At 44.7% G+C, this 16,735-nt stretch overlaps 1 protein-coding gene across 2 annotated transcripts in view; it reads left to right on the forward strand.

Annotated features, from left to right (window-relative positions):
- The window catches only part of LOC311130584 (ephrin type-B receptor 1-like), a gene marked incomplete at its 3' end in the record, with an annotated part of 197,843 nt that overhangs the window by 131,049 nt on the left and 50,059 nt on the right, over positions 1-16,735 (forward strand). For both annotated transcript variants that reach the window (XM_084163356.1, XM_084163357.1), the window contains exon 5: positions 9,916-10,251. In XM_084163356.1, the coding sequence (XP_084019482.1) occupies positions 9,916-10,251 (336 nt within the window). The remainder of the gene's footprint in view (positions 1-9,915; positions 10,252-16,735) is intronic.

The raw sequence follows: 16,735 nt of genomic DNA on the forward strand, positions 1-16,735 counted from the left end.
AACGTAAGCAGTATGCACGCACGCACACACACAGATGTTTGTTTTACTATCCTTGTGGGGACCAAACAATTGATTCCCATTCAAAATCCTCTTTTCCCTAACCCCTAAACTAACGCTAACCCTAAACCTAACCCCTAACCCTAATTTTAACCCTAACCGTAATTGTAACCCTAACCCCTAAGCCTAAATTACCCTTTTTCCTTGTGGGGAAATGTTTTGTTTTACTATCCTTGTGAGGACACACACACACTGTCTCTATGGTTTTCCCCTGCTCACAGACTGTGCAGTAAAGCAGCTGTTAGGATGTGTGTAGTATCAGTAGGTGCTAGGCAAACCGAGGTGTGTGTAGAGTGGGCTGGTGTTCTGCTGCTCCCTCTGTCAGATTAGCAGGGTGATGGATTGATAGGCTCCCCGCTCTGTCAGCAGGAGAGTGACACTATACTGTAACCATGGAGCCTCACTGCTGAGCCCCCTGCTCCTTCAAAAACCTATCACTACTACACCTATTAAACATCAGGTCCCCCTCCATACATCCCTGTTGGAACTCCCTGTACCCCGCTGTATCCCCTCCTGGAAACCTTCATCCGGCCCTATTCTGGGCCTTGCCATATTGCTGGAGAGGAGAACGTTGATGTTTCAATTATTCTAATTGAAGCAGCACCCCTACGGCAAACCAGCAGTGTTGCACAGCGTGTGGACCTGGCAAAACATTGATGCTAATTACCTAGAGTCAGATAGAGAGACAGTAGCTATTACTCCACCTGGGAAAGGAGTGATGAGACCCATCCTACATTCACATATCAGCTCCGCCTCACGCAGAGGCAAGCATGTTAATTTCTGTAGCTGTGAGATTAACTCCTCATATTTAGTCTGTGGTCATTGTGCTCACACATACACAAACACACACACACGCATTATGCACACACACATACACACACATACATGTAAAAAAAGGGGCATGGTCATCTATAGCCCAGAATCACCACTCAGTCTCATGAAATATGCAGGTTGCATACCGACACACACACCCTTTTCCCTTGGCTTTCACACGCAGACATAGACAGCTACAAAAGGTTGTCATGAAAACATAAAAATAAGCTGTTGCTCTAGACGGATTGGAATTGAAATGGCCTCTCATGGGTTTTCCTTGAAAGGCATGGTTGAATGTTAAAGCCGCCTTGGCATCTTTAGAGCAGACAGTTTCAGACTGCTGTGCCCCTTGGGTTTTGATATGGCACATGGCAGAAGCACTGAGTACTGTAGTCTAGAATAGATTGACATGCAAAAAGCAGTTTGTCTCTGAGACATACCCATTAAAACCCTCCTTCGGCTGTTCTTTGTTAGGACATCAAGTCACAGACTCCTGTTTAAATCCAAGGGCCAACACTAATGGTATACTACCAGAATTAATAGCTGCATGTAACTGCCAGAATAATGGAAACACTTGAGTAAATGAGGGAGACAAAGTATATTGAAAGCAGGTGCTTCCACACAGGTGTCTTTCCTGAGTTAATTAAGCAATTAACATCCCATCATGCTCAGGGTCATGTATAAAAAAACTAGGCAGGCCATTATTTTGGCTACCATGGCAATGCCCCCATAGGATGACAATGCCCCAATCCGCAGGGCACGAATGGTCACTGAATAGTTTGATGAGCATGAAAACTATGTAAACCATATTCCATGGCCGTCTCAGTCACCAGATCTCAACCCAATTGAAAACTTATGGGAGATTCTGGAGTGGTGTCTGAGACAGTGTTTTCCACCACCATCAACAAAACCACCAAATGATGGAATTTCTCGTGGAAGAATGGTGTCACATCCCTCCAATAGAGTTCCAGACACTTGTAGAATCTATGCCAAGGTGCATTGAAGCTGTTCTGGCTCGTGGCAGCCCAGTGCCCTATGAATACACTTTATCTTGGTGTTTCCTTTATTTTGGCAGTTATCTATAGATACTCTGTTGCTGTATTATAATAAAATTTAAACGAATGTCCCTGTGGAGAGAACTTTTAATTGAATCATATAATGGCCTTTTCTAAACACTAAAGGGCAGTTTTGTCATGGACCTCTCCACAGCGCATCAGGAATTCCTGATACAGATCACAGTGCGGCCTGTTATTTCCCTCTGTGCGCATTCCAGAGCGGCAAAAGTGGAAAAGAAAGAGAGAAAAATAACTGGTCTGTCCGAAGAAGAAGTGATCCTGGATGTGGATGTGAAGCCTAGCTGTGTAAACAGAGGTGTGATTGTTAGCGTGTGGAGTCGCGTGCCGTCAGACTTCCAGATGGAGTCTTGGTGTGCTGTTGGGTTTAGCCTTTAGCTCTTGGCCTTGCTGGGGTTATCTTTCATGTGATGGGCCTATCTAGTTACTGCAGAATAGTTTGGACAGTCAATAAGCAATATTCCTTTTTTGTACTTATTTTGCTCACTGTTTGCTCACAGAAATGAATACAAACTTTAAAGAGCTTTTTATGTTTTTGATGAATCTACGGAGACTTATTGTATGGACTGAACTATTGTTTCTCCATATGTGAACTGTTATTGTAACTCACAGTTACAGCATGTAAATATGTATTGAGGAGAAAAAAGTCCATTATACACTTTAATTGCATGTTAGCTACAGAATGTTAGCTAACCCTTTGGCTTTTTCACTCTGAGGCCTCCTGGTAGTTTTGTACAGAAGGCTGGTTATCCATCAAAGGCTAGCCAATGGCAAAACGATTACCCCTCGTCGCGTCCCTGATGGCAGGGGGACGAGGCGCAGTTTCAATTACTCTCAAGTTCATTAGTGTCTGCTAAATGACTAAAATTTAAATGTAATTAGCATGGATCTACAGACCGGTCTGGGTGTCGATAACTCAGCTTGGTGTACGGCGGCCCTGTGCCGCTGAGCCAAATCAACCTTGACTCCTGCAGCTGATGGGGCAATGGGGGAGAGAGGGAGAGAACGGTAACTAACGCTGTAGCCAAATTAGATCCCCTCACAAATGAAAGAGGGAAGGCAAGAGTGGCCATAATGGCATGTAAAATTAGCCGTTAAGTGGTGATCACATCAGTCTTCTCAATCCCTCCATAGTTTTTTTTCAAAGCTGAGAAGCAGGTCATAGACATTGGGATCTATTAAACACAGACAGGCTTTTGACTGAAAGGACCAGTGGGGATGGCTGCCGGAGGGGATGGCTGCCGTTTTATGGACTCTTAACCAACCGTGCTATTTTGTTAGTTTTTCCGCATTGTTTATAACTTATTTTGTACATAATGTTGCTGCTACCGTCTCTTATGACCGAAAAGAGCTTCTGGACATCAGAACAGCGATTACTCACCTTGAACTGGACAAATCATTTTTCTTTAATGAGTCGGACGAGAGGGATTTGCTCCAGACACCCGACAGGACCCTCATCCCCGTCATTCGCAGTAGAAAGAAAAAGAGATATCGCGGAAGGAGATCGGGGTGCCTGGTAAGGAGCCGGTGACGAGTGGCTAATCTGCCTTTGCCATCGGTACTATTGGCCAACTTACAATCGCTTGATAATAAAGTGGATGAACTGCAAGCACGTATATCCTACCAACGGGATATTAAAAACTGTAATATTTTATGTTTCACCGAGTCGTGGCTGAACGAAGACATTAATAACATACAGCTGGCTGGTTATACACTGTATCGAAAGGATAGAACAGCAGCCTCTGGTAAGTGGTGGCAGTCTATGTATATTTGTAAACAACAGCTGGTGCACGATATCTAAAGAAGTCTCGAGGTTTTGCTCGCCTGATAAGCTGTAGACCACACTATCTACCAAGAGAGTTTTCATCTATATTCTTTATAGCTGTCTATTTACCACCACAAACCGATGCTGGCACTAAGAGCGCACTCAGTGAACTGTATACGGCCATAAGCAAACAGGAAAACGCTCATCCAGAGGCGGTGCTCCTAGTGGCCGGGGACTTTAATGCAGGGAAACTTAAATCCGTTTTACCTAATTTCTACCAGCATGTTTGATGTGCAACCAGAGGGGAAAAAACTCTAGACCACCTTTACTCCACACACAAGAGACGCGTACAAAGCTCTCCCTCGCCCTCCATTTGGCAAATTTGACCATAATTCTATCCTTCTGTTTCCTGTTTACAAGCAAAAACTAAAGCAGGAAGCACCAGTGACTCAGTCAATATAAAAGTGGTCAGATGAAGCAGATGCTAAGCTACAGGACTGTTTTGCTAGCACAGACTGGAATATGTTCCGGGATTCTTCCGATGGCATTGAGGAGTACACCACATCAGTCACTGGCTTCATCAATAAGTGCATCGATGACGTCGTCCCCACAATGACTGTACGTACATATCCCAACCAGAAGCCATGGATTACAGGCAACATCCGCACTGAGCTTTCAAGGAGCTGGACTCGAACCCAGAAGCTTATAAGAAATCCCGCTATGCCCTCCGACGAACCATCAAACAGGCAAAGCGTCAATACAGGACTAAGATCGAATCATCCTACACCGGCTCCGACGCTCGTCGGATGTGGCAGGGATTGCAAACTATTACAGACTACAAAGGGAAGCACATCCGCGAGCTGCCCAGTGACACGAGCCTACCAGACGAGCTAAATTACTTCTATGCTTGCTTCGAAGGCAAGTAACACTGAAACATGCATGAGAGCATCAGCTATTCCGGACGACGGTGTGATCACGCTCTCCATAGCCGATGTGAGTAAGACCTTTAAACAGGTCAACATTCACAAGGCCGCAGGGCCAGACGGATTATCAGGACGTGTATTCCGAGCATGCGCTGACCAACTGGCAAGTGTCTTCACTGACATTTTCAACCTCTCCCTGTCTGAGTCTGTAATTCCAACATGTTTCAAGCAGACCACCATAGTCCCTGTGCCCAAGAACACTAAGGTAACCTGCCTAAATGACTACCGACCTGTAGCACTCACGTCTGTAGCCATGAAGTGCTTTGAAAGGCTGGTCATGGCTCACATCAACACTATTATCCCAGAAACCCTAGACCCACTCCAATTTGCATACCGCCCCAACAAATCCACAGATGATGCAATCTCTATTGCGCTCCACACTGCCCTTTCACAACTGGACAAAAGGAACACCTATGTGAGAATGCTATTCATTGACTACAGCTCAGCGTTCAACACCATAGTGCCCTCAAAGCTCATCACTAAGCTAGGACCCTGAGACTAAACACCTCCCTCTGCAACTGGATCAAGGACTTCCTGACATGCCGCCCCCAGGTGTTAAGGGTAGGTAACAACACATCCGCCACGCTGATCTTCAACACGGGGGTCCCTCAGGGGTGCATGCTCAGTCCCCTCCTGTACTCCCTATTCACTCATGACTGCATGGCCAGGCACGACTCCAACACCACCATTAAGTTTGCCAATGACACAACAGTGGAAGATCACAGACAACGAGACAGCCTATAGGGAGGAGGTCAGAGACCTGGCCGTGTGGTGCCAGGACAACAACCTCTCCCTCAACGTGATCAAGACAAAGGAGATGATTGTGGACTACAGGAAAAAGAAGAAGACCGAGCACGCCCCCATTCTCATCGACAGGGCTGTAGTGGAGCAGGTTGAGAGCTTCAAGTTCCTTGGTGTCCACATCACCAACAAACTAACATGGTCCAAGCACACCAAGACAGACGTGAAGACGGCACGACAAAACCTATTCTCCCTAAGGAGACTGAAAAGATTTGGCATGGGTCCTCAGATCCTCAAAAAGTTCTACATCTGCACCATCGAGAGCATCCTGACTGGTTGCATCACTGCCTGGTATGGCAACTGCTCGGCCTCCGACCGCAAGGCACTCCAGAGGGTAGTGCGTACGGCCCAGTACATCACTGGGGCCAAGCTTCCTGCCATCCAGGACCTCTATACGAGGCGGTGTCAGAGGAAGGCCCTAAAAATTGTCAAAGACTCCAGCCACCCTAGTCATAGACTGTTCTCTCTGCTACCGCACGGCAAGCAGTACCGGAACGCCAAGTCTAGGTACAAGAGGCTTCTTAACAGCTTCTACCCCCAAGCCATAAGACTCCTGAACATCTAATCAAATGGCTACCCAGACTATTTGCATTGCCCCTCCCCCACCTATTTTACGCTGCTGCTACTCTCTGTTTATTATCTATGCATAGTCACTTTAAAAACACTACCTACATGTACATATTACCCCAATTACCTTGACTACCTGTACCCCCGCACATTGACTCGGTACCGGTACCCCCTGTATATAACCTCACTATTGTTATTTTACTGCTGCTCTTTAATTCTTTGTTACTTTTATTTCGTATTATTTTATATTGTATTTTGTGTGTGATTTTTTTTGGTATTCTTTCTTAAAACTGCATTGTTGGTTAAGGGCTTGTAAGTAAGCATTTCACTGTAAGGTCTACACCTGTTGTATTCGGCGCATGTGACAAATACAATTTGATTTGATTTGATTTGTTATGTGAATTGTGAACCGAGTTATCCCAGCTAAAATAATTTCAAATTAGAGATGGCCACACATGGCAATCAACACCTACTTACAATCATATCAAGATACATCCACATCTACAGTGAGGGAAAAAAGTATTTGATCCCCTGCTGATTTTGTACGTTTGCCCACTGTCAAAGACATGATCAGTCTATAATTTTAATGGTAGGTTTATTTGAACAGCGAGAGACAGAATAACAACAACAAAAATCCAGAAAAACGCATGTCAAAAATGTTATAAATCGATTTGCATTTTAATGAGGGAAATAAGTATTTGACCTCTCTGCAAAACATGACTAAGTACTTGGTGGAAAAACCCTGCAATCACAGAGGTCAGGCATTTCTTGTAGTTGGCCACCAGGTTTGCACACATCTCAGGAGGGATTTTGTCCCACTCCTCTTTGCAGATCTTCTCCAAGACATTAAGGTTTCGAGGCTGACGTTTGGCAACTCGAACCTTCAGCTCCCTCCACAGATTTTCTATGGGATTAAGGTCTGGAGACTGGCTAGGCCACTCCAGGACCTTCATGTGCTTCTTCTTGAGCCACTCCTTTGTTGCCTTGGCCATGTGTTTTGGGTCATTATCATGCTGGAATACCCATCCATGACCCATTTTCAATGCCCTGGCTGAGGGAAGGAGGTTCTCACCTAAGATTTGACGGTACATGGCCCCGTCCATCGTCCCTTTGATGCGGTGAAGTTGTCCTGTCCCCTTAGCAGAAAAACAGCCCCATCTCCATGTTTGCCGGTGGGGATGGTGTTCTTGGGGTCATAGGCAGCATTCCTCCTCCTCCAAACACGGCGAGTTGAGTTGATGCCAAAGAGCTCGATTTTGGTCTCATCTGACCTCAACACTTTCACCCAGTTCTCCTCTGAATCATTCAGCTGTTCATTGGCAAACTTCAGACGGGCCTGTATATGTGCTTTCTTGAGCAGGGGGACCTTGCTGGCACTGCAGGATTTCAGTCCTTCACGGCGTAGTGTGTTACCAATTGTTTTCTTGGTGACTATGGTCCCAGCTGCCTTGAGATCATTGATAAGATCCTCCCGTGTAGTTCTGAGCTGATTCCTCACCGTTCTCATGATCATTGCAACTCCACAAGGTGAGATCTTGCATGGAGCCCCAGGTCGAGGGAGATTGACAGTTCTTTTGTGTTTCTTCCATTTGCGAATAATCGCACCAACTGTTGTCACCTTCTCACCAAGCTGCTTGGCGATGGTCTTGTAGCCCATTCCAGCCTTGTGTAGGTCTACAATCTTGTCCCTGACATCCTTGGAGAGCTCTTTGGTCTTGGCCATTGTGGAGAGTTTGGAATCTGATTGATTGATTGCTTCTGTGGACAGGTGTGTTTTATACAGGTAACAAGCTGAGATTATGAGCACTCCCTTTAAGAGTGTGCTCCTAATCTCAGCTCGTTACCTGTATAAAAGACACCTGGGAGCCAGAAATCTTTCTGATTGAGAGGGGGTTAAATACTTATTTCCCTCATTAAAATGCAAATCAATTTATAACATTTTTGACATGCGTTTTTCTGGATATTTTTGTTGTTATTCTGTCTCTCACTGTTCAAATAAACCTACCATTAAAATTATAGACTGATCATTTCTTTGTCAGTGGGCAAATGTAGAAAATCAGCAGGGGATCAAATACTTTTTTCCCTCACTGTACATAATTAAATGTATAAACAAACAGTAAGCAATGTATGCTCATACATTGCAGAGTTCACAAGAGATCTGTACATATGGCTCTGGTTCACTGTGAGTTATGAGTTATCATAATGTATGGGCTTTTTGAAACCTCCATGCTGCCTCAAACAGCATCTTAATGACATGCATTGGTATATGTATATGGAGAAAGCTATAGGCTCGGTTCTCCTCCTGGGAGAAGCTGATGTTGATGTGTACAAGATCTCCTGAATCCTGCCTGTCGCCCCTCCCTTGGCTAGTCTACTGCTGGCTACTGTAGAGTTGCTGTGTAGAGCACGGCCTCTCTTCTCCCCAGCAGCTGACAATTAGGCAACTGGAGGAGTCCTCAGACTCACACTGCTGGTTCTGCCCCTCACAGCGAGAGAGACTGTGAGGAGGTGGATCAGAAAGAGAGAGAAATATAAAAGAGGGAATATTGACCAATTTGAACACATTCAGATCACAACTGTGACTTAGGTAGAGGAAAAGGAGAAGAGGGAAAAAAGTGCATCAGAGAGAAAGCTGTGTGTACAGGACATGGGCAACCGCTACCAGAAAGGCATATGTTAAATTAGTCAGCCAACCCAATCATCTGTCACCTCTTGATTCACTGGTCGAATGGTCAAATCACTACTGAAGATTGGAGCACCACAGTGATTGTTGTTCCTTTGTGAAATTGTAAACACACACAACAATCAACTATTGTGAAGGTAATCTTGCAAGTTTTGAGAAGCATACAGCCACCATAGCGAAATGTGTGCATAGAAACATGAATGGCAAAAAACTCAGATAATTTTGACTCAAACACAGAGATAGAAACGGTGCACAACAAAACCCAAAGTCCCTAGCAGGGATCACAGAGCCAGTCAGGTCAGATGAAAGGAAAACGTGAAATGTAGGGAAAATGTTTTCAGTGGAGAGATAGAGACCAGTATGTGTGAATGTTGATGAGCAGGAGGATATTGTGTAGGAGGTTGGTTGGAGGGGGTGATTGAGTGGTGTAATTTCTGCTTCCATGATGTGCTCTGTCATGTTAATGGTATTGTAACACTGTTGCAACACGTCAACATCAAAAACACATGGGCTAAATGGCAGCTGCATGACGTGTAATAACAATCAGTAGCGGATCATTTCAGCTAAACGAAGAGCCATACATAGATATATACTATATATCTCTGACGAAATGTAATGCACATTATGTATTTGCCAACATTACAGATGACTAGTAAAACAGTCGGAGTACATTATGTATGTGTGTGTGTGTGTACATTTTCTGACTGAAATGAGCAGTTGTCTTCAGCGCTATAGGGTGATTCCTTGCGAAACTAGATTTTCACGACATTTAATCCATAGAAGGGTAATTTGGAGGAAGGATTGTTGACATACATTTGACATTTGTATCTTAAAGCATAATTGAGAAATAATTAATTGAAGTTGGAATATTTATGACATTTTGGCCTTACCCAGGCTTCCTTTAAGACTCCAAAGGACCGTTCATGGTCTTTTTTCATTCTTTTTTCATGAGGAATCACCCTAAACATTTACATCTGAATTATAATCATTGTTGATCACTATGGTTGATCCTAATATCGCTTTCACATCAGAGTGCAGTGTCTTATTGCAGTGTCATATTACAGTTTTTGTAGGTTGTGGAAACAGTGCTACAGTACAAACCTGCCTAGAGACACCATACTACATACTGTTCAGTATATTAATGTCTGCATTGCATTCCCTGTCCTTTTACAGGTGTCCCCTCTGGTCCCAGGAACGTCATCTCCATCGTCAATGAGACCTCGGTGATCCTGGAGTGGCACCCGCCTAGGGAGACTGGCGCCCGCGATGATGTCACCTACAACATCGTGTGCAGGAAGTGCCGTGCGGACCAGCCGTTGTGCTCCCACTGTGATGACAACGTGGAGTATGTGCCCAGGCAGCAGGGTCTGACGGAGACCAGGGTGTTCATCAGTAACCTGTGGGCCCACACCCCCTACGCCTTTGAGATACACGCTATCAATGGAGTCACCAACAAGAGCCCCTACCCTGCCCAGCACGTGTCCATCAACATCACTACCAACCAGGCTGGTCAGTGGCATTGTACAGCACAATGCTTTGTGTCTCACAACATGCTTTAAAATAGATGTTAATGTACAGGCATTCACAACATGTATTTTTCAGTGGTATACAACTCAAGGTAACTGCAACAAAAAGGTGTGAGGCAGTCTAATGGTCTACAGTCAAGCTTTAGCCCTATACTGTATACAATACATTTTCTCTGTCCTTTAATAAGATGGATGTTCTTGATAGCCGTCTTGTATTCAGACTGAAAGCCCTCCTCACTCATCAACAGAATGAGTCAACAGACTTAACAGAATCCTGTACATTTACATTTTTACATTTTACATTTTAGTCATTTAGTAGACGCTCTTATCCAGAGCGACTTACAGTTAGTGAGTGCATACATTATTTTTATTTTTTATCTTTTCATACTGGCCCCCCATGGGAATCGAACCCACAACCCTGGCATTGCAAACGCCATCCCTGCCGGCCATTCCATCCCCTACCCTGGACGACGCTGGGCCAATTGTGCGCCGCCCCATGGGTCTCCCGGTCGCGGCCGGCTACGACAGAGCCTGGATTGGCTGGATAGTACATTACTATTGATCGGCAGCAATTAAATCCCAAGGTTACATTCTTGTGATTTTTTTCATGTTCCTATTTGTCCATAAGTGAACCTGTTTCACCTGTTGCTGTTAGGTGGGTTTCTATTGAACAGCCTCCCCTGGCAACCATTATAGAGCTTTGTTCTGGGAATCAATGCCTCAAGGCTTATATTTATCTTCTAAATGATGAATGCTATTGCACAACAACACATCAGCGCTACTGGCATTTTTTGTTTTTTAAACATGAGACATTCTAGAACCAAAGGCAAGGCTTTTGATCTTTTGTCAAGACTTCACTTCAGCTGTTTTGGATTATTCGTTACGACTTCAATATTCAAGCATCACAGATTGATTTATTAGTTGTATGTCTCTCACAATACAGACACCACCATTCAGGAGGTAGAATTCAATGTAAGTCATGCAATGTATCTTTCTATCGCTTTATTTTGGTATTGAAAAATCATATGGATTCACAAGTCCTTCCACTTTTAAATATGGCGTCTATCAGAATCTGTCAAACTTCTGTAGGTTGGTGTATTGAAGTGTAATACATGAAGGAGATATTGTTTCATTGGGAAGCCATTCTAGTACTCAGTGGTCCTGTCATACGGTATTTTCCATGGGTAACGCCAGGCCAGCCAATGACGCCTCTCCCTCCAGACATAGGACTCGTTGTTAGGAAGACTTGAAAAAGTTTTCTTGAAAAGGATTCTAATCATGACTCTCTCCAGTGCTCCACTGTGAATGTTCCTGGAGGGACATCAAGATTGTATCTTACGCTGCTATATTGCTTTCACTTAAATGGAACCATGGTTACTGAGCTAACATCGTGTTCAGTCGCATTCAATTAGAATCATGTGTTGAACCAAACAACAGGCTATAGAGAACACCTGGAGTCTACAGTGCCTTCAGAAAGTATTCACACCCCTTGACCTTTTCCACATTTTGTTGTGTTACAGCCTGAATTTAAAATGGATTAAATTGAGATTTCTTGTCACTGGCCTAAATACAATACCCCATAATGTCAAGGTGGAATTATGTTTTTAGACATTTTACAACTTAATTAAAAATGAAAAGCTGAAATGTCTTGAGTCAATAAGTATTCAACCCCTTTGTTATGGTGAAGTTAATTCAAATCAAATCAAATTGTATTAGTCAATGCAAATAGTCCGGGTAGCCATTTGATTAACTGTTCAGCAGTTTTACGGCTTTGGGGTAGAAGCTGTTAAGGAGCCTTTTGGTCCCAGACTTGGCGCTCCGGTACCGCTTGCCATGCGGTAGCTGAGAGAACAGTCTATGACTTGGGTGGCTCTAGCCTTCGTCTGACACCGCCTGGCATAGAGATCCTGGATGGCAGGAAGCTCGGCCCCAGTGAAGTACTGGGCCATACGCACTACCCTCTGTAGCGCCTTGCGGTTGGATGCCGAGCAGTCAGATGCCGAGCAGTTGCCATACCAAGTGGCGATGCAACCAGTCAGGATGCTCATCGATAGTGCAGCTGTATAACTTTTTGAGGATCTGAGGTCTCATACCAAATATTTTCAGCCTCCTGAGGGGGAATAGGCGTTGTCGTACCCTCTTCACGACTGTCTTGCTGTGTTTGGACCATGATAGGTCCTTAGTGATGTGGACACCAAGGAACTTGAAGCTCTCCACCCGCTCCACTACAGCCCCGTCGATGTGAATGGGGACGTGCTTGGCCCGCCTTTTCCTGTAGTCCACAATCAGCTCCTTTGTCTTGCTGACGTTGAGGTCAGGTCTCTGACCTCCTCCCTATAGGCTGTCTCATCGTCGTCTGTGATCAGGCCTACCACCGTTGTGTCGTCGACTAACTTAATGATGGTGTTGGAGTCATGCGTGGCCACACAGTCGTGGGTGAACAGGGAGTACGATCACTGTTAGAATGGCGCCGGAGGAAATGGCTGCCGTTTTACGGGCTCCTAACCAATTGTGCTATTGTGTGTGTTCTTTTGCGTTATTTGTAACTTATTTTGTACATAATGTTTCTGCCACCGTCTCTTATGACCGAAAAGAGCTTCTGGATATCAGGACAGCGATTACTCACCTCGTACTGGACGAAGATTTTTACTTCAACGAGTCGGACACAAAGGATTCTCTTCAAACACCCGACAAGGCCCAAATCCCCGTCATTTGCATGAGAAAGAGACTGAGATATCAGGGACGTAGATCAGGGTGCCTTGTAAATATCCGACAGCGAGTGGGTAATCTGCCTCTATCATCAGTCCTATTAGCCAACGTACAATCATTGGATAACAAAATAGACGAACTACGATCACAGATATCCCACCAACGGGACATTAAAAACTGTAATATCTTATGTTTCACCGAGTCATGGCTGAACGACGACATGGATGACATACAGCTGGTGGGATATATGCTGCATCGGCAAGATAGAACAGCTGCCTCCAGTAAGACAAGGGGTGGCCGTCTGTGTATATTTGTAAACAACAGCTGGTGCACGAAATCTAATATTAAGGAAGTCTCAAGGTTTTGCTCGCCTGAGGTAGAGTATCTCATGATAAGCTGTAGACCACACTATTTACCAAGAGAGTTTTCATATGTATTTTTCGTAGCTGTCTATTTACCACCACAAACCGATACTGGCACTAAGACCGCACTCAATGAGCTGTATAAGGCCATAAGCAAACAGGAAAATGCTCATCCAGAGGCGGCGCTCCTAGTGGCCGGGGACTTTAATGCAGGGAAACTTAAATCCGTTTTACCTCATTTCTACCAGCATGTTAAATGTGCAACCAGAGGAAAACAAACTCTAGACCACCTTTACTCCACACACAGACATGCGTACAAAGCTCTCCCTCACCCTCCATTTGGCAAATCTGACCATAACTCTATCCTCCTGATTCCTGCTTACAAGCAAAAACTAAAGCAGGACACCTACGTGAGAATGCTATTCATTGACTACAGCTCAGCGTTCAACACCATAGTGCCCTCAAAGCTCATCACTAAGCTAAGGACTAAACACCTCCCTCTGCAACTGGACATATCTGCCACACTGATCCTCAACACAGGGGCCCCTCAGGGGTGCATGCTAAGTCCCCTCCTGTACACCCATGACTGCATTTAAGTTTGCCCACGACACAACAGTGGTAGGCCTGATCACCGACAACGATGAGACAGCCTATAGGGAGGAGGTCAGAGACCTGGCCGTGTGGTGCCAGGATAACAACCTCTCCCTCAACGTGATCAAGACAAAGGAGATGATTGTGGACTACAGGAAAAAGAGGACCGAGCACGCCCCCGTTCTCACCGACGGGGCTGTAGTGGAGCAGGTTGAGAGCTTCAAGTTCCTTGGTATCCACATCACCAACAAACTTTCATGGTCCAAACAAACCAAGACAGTCGTGAAGAGGGTACAACAAAGCCCGTTCCTCCTCAGGAGACCGAAAAGATTTGGCATGGGTCCTCAGATCCTCAAAAAGTTCTACATCTGCACCATCGAGAGCATCCTGACTGGTTGCACCACTGCCTGGTATGTCAACTGCTCGGCCTCTGACCGCAATGCACTACAGAGGGTAGTGCGTATGTCCCATTACATCACTGGGGCCAAGCTTCCTGCCATCCAGGACCTCTATACCAGGTGGTGTCAGAGGACGAACCTAAAAATGGTCAAAGACTCCAGCCACCCTAGTCATAGACTGTTGTCTCTGCTACCGCACAGCAAGCGGTACCGGAGCGCCAAGTCTAGGTCCAAAAGGCTCCTTAACAGCTTCTACCCCCAAGCCATAAGACTCCTGAACAGATAATCAAATGGCTATCCGGACTATTTGCGTTGTTCCCCCCCCATCCCCTCTTTTACGCTGCTGCTACTCTGTTAATTATTTATGCATAGTCACTTTAACTCCACCTACAGGTACATATTACCTCAATTACCTCGACTAACCTGTGCCCCCTGTATATAGCCTCTGCTGCTCTTTAATTATTTATATTTTTTAGTTATCTATTTTTTACTTAACACTTATTTTTCTTAAAACTGCATTGTTGGTGAAGGACTTGTAAGCATTTCACTGCTGCTCATGTGACAAATACAATTTGATTTGATTTGATTTGACGTTGTCAATGTACTTATTAAAGAAGCCGGTGACTGATGTGATATACTCCTCAATGCCATCGGATGAATCCCGGAACATATTCCAGTCTGTGCTAGCGAAACAGTCCTGTAGCTTAGGATCCACTTCATCGCACCACTTCTGTATTGAGCGTGTCACTGGTACTTCCTGTTTGAGTTTTTGCTTGTAAGCAGGAATCAGGACGATAGGGTTATGGTCAGGTTTGCCAAATGGAGGGCAAGGGAGAGCTTTGTACGTGACTCTTTGTGTGGAGTAAAGGTGATCTATATATTTTTTCCCTCTAGTTGCACATGTGACATGCTGGTAAATATTAGGTAAAACAGATTTCAGTTTTCCTGGATTAAAGTCCCCGGCCACTAGGAGCGCTGCCTCTGGATGAGCATTTTCTTCTTTGCATATGGCCTTATACAGCTCGTTGAGTGCGGTGTTAGTGCCAGGATCGATTTGTGGTGGTAAATAGACAGCTACGAGGAATATAGAGGAAAACTCTCTTGGTAAATAGTTTGGTCTACAGCTTATCTTGATGTACTCTAACTCAGGCGAGCCAAAACTCAAGACTTCCTTAATATTAGAGATTGCGCACCAGCTGTTATTGACAAAGAAACATACACCACCCCCCTGATCTTACCGGAGGCTGCTGTTCTTTCTTGCCGATGCATGGAAAACCCAGCTAACTGTATTTTATCCATGTCCTTGTTTAGCCACGACTCGGTGAAACATAGGATATTACCGTTTTTAATGTCCCTTTGATAGGATAGTCTCGAACGGAGCTCATCGAGTTTATTCTCCAGTGATTGCACGTTCGCCAGTAGAATATCATTTACATTTTAGTCATTTAGCAGACGCGCTTATCCAGAGCGACTTACAGTTAGTGAGTGCATACATTTTTTTCATACTGGCCCCCCTTGGGAATCCAACCCACAACCCTGGCGTTGCAAGCGCCATGCTCTACCATCTGAGCTACACGGGACACCGCGTGGAGGGTAAAGGCGGATTATCCACTTGCCGATGCAGTCTCGCCAGGCATCTGGCTTTGGGCCTGGTCCGGGAGGAGCAGTACTGTATATCCTTTGCGTCCGACTCATAAAAAAAAATTCCTCGTCCAGTTCGAGGAGAGTAATCGCTGTTCTGATGTCCTGAAGCTCTTTTCGGTCATAAGAAACGATGGCGGAAACATTATGTACAAAAAAAGTAAAAAATAAAGCGCAAAGAAACTACACAAAATAGCACAATTGGTCAGGAACCCGTAAAACGGCGGCCATCACCTCCGGCGCCATTCTCATGAATGGCAAGCCTAGATAAGTTCAGGAGTAAAAATGTGCTTAACAATAAGTTGCATGGACATTTAGCGTTAATGATTACCTCATCTCTGTACCCCACACATACAATTATTTGTAAGGTCCTTAGTTTAATGGCTGTGAAATGAGAAAACTGAGGATGGATCAACAACATTGTAGTTACTCCACAATACTAAAGTAAATGAAAGAGTGAAAAGAAGGAAGCTTTTACAGAATACAAATATTCCAAAACATGCATCTTGTTTGCAATAAGGCACTAAAGTAAAATTGCAAAAAATGTGACAAAGAAATTAACTCTATGTCCTGAATACAAAGTGTTATGTTTGGGGCAACACATCACTGAGTACCACTCTTCATATTGTCAAGCATGGTGGTGGCTGCTTGTCATCGGCAAGGACTAGTGAGTTATTTAGGATAAAACGAAACGGAATAGAGCTAAGCACAGGCAGAATCCTAGAGGAAAACCTGGTTCAGTCTGCTTTCCAACAGACACTGGGAG

The sequence above is a fragment of the Coregonus lavaretus genome, assembly GCF_964263955.1.
Source record: "Coregonus lavaretus genome assembly, chromosome: 6".
In the NCBI taxonomy this organism is placed as follows: domain Eukaryota; kingdom Metazoa; phylum Chordata; class Actinopteri; order Salmoniformes; family Salmonidae; genus Coregonus; species Coregonus lavaretus.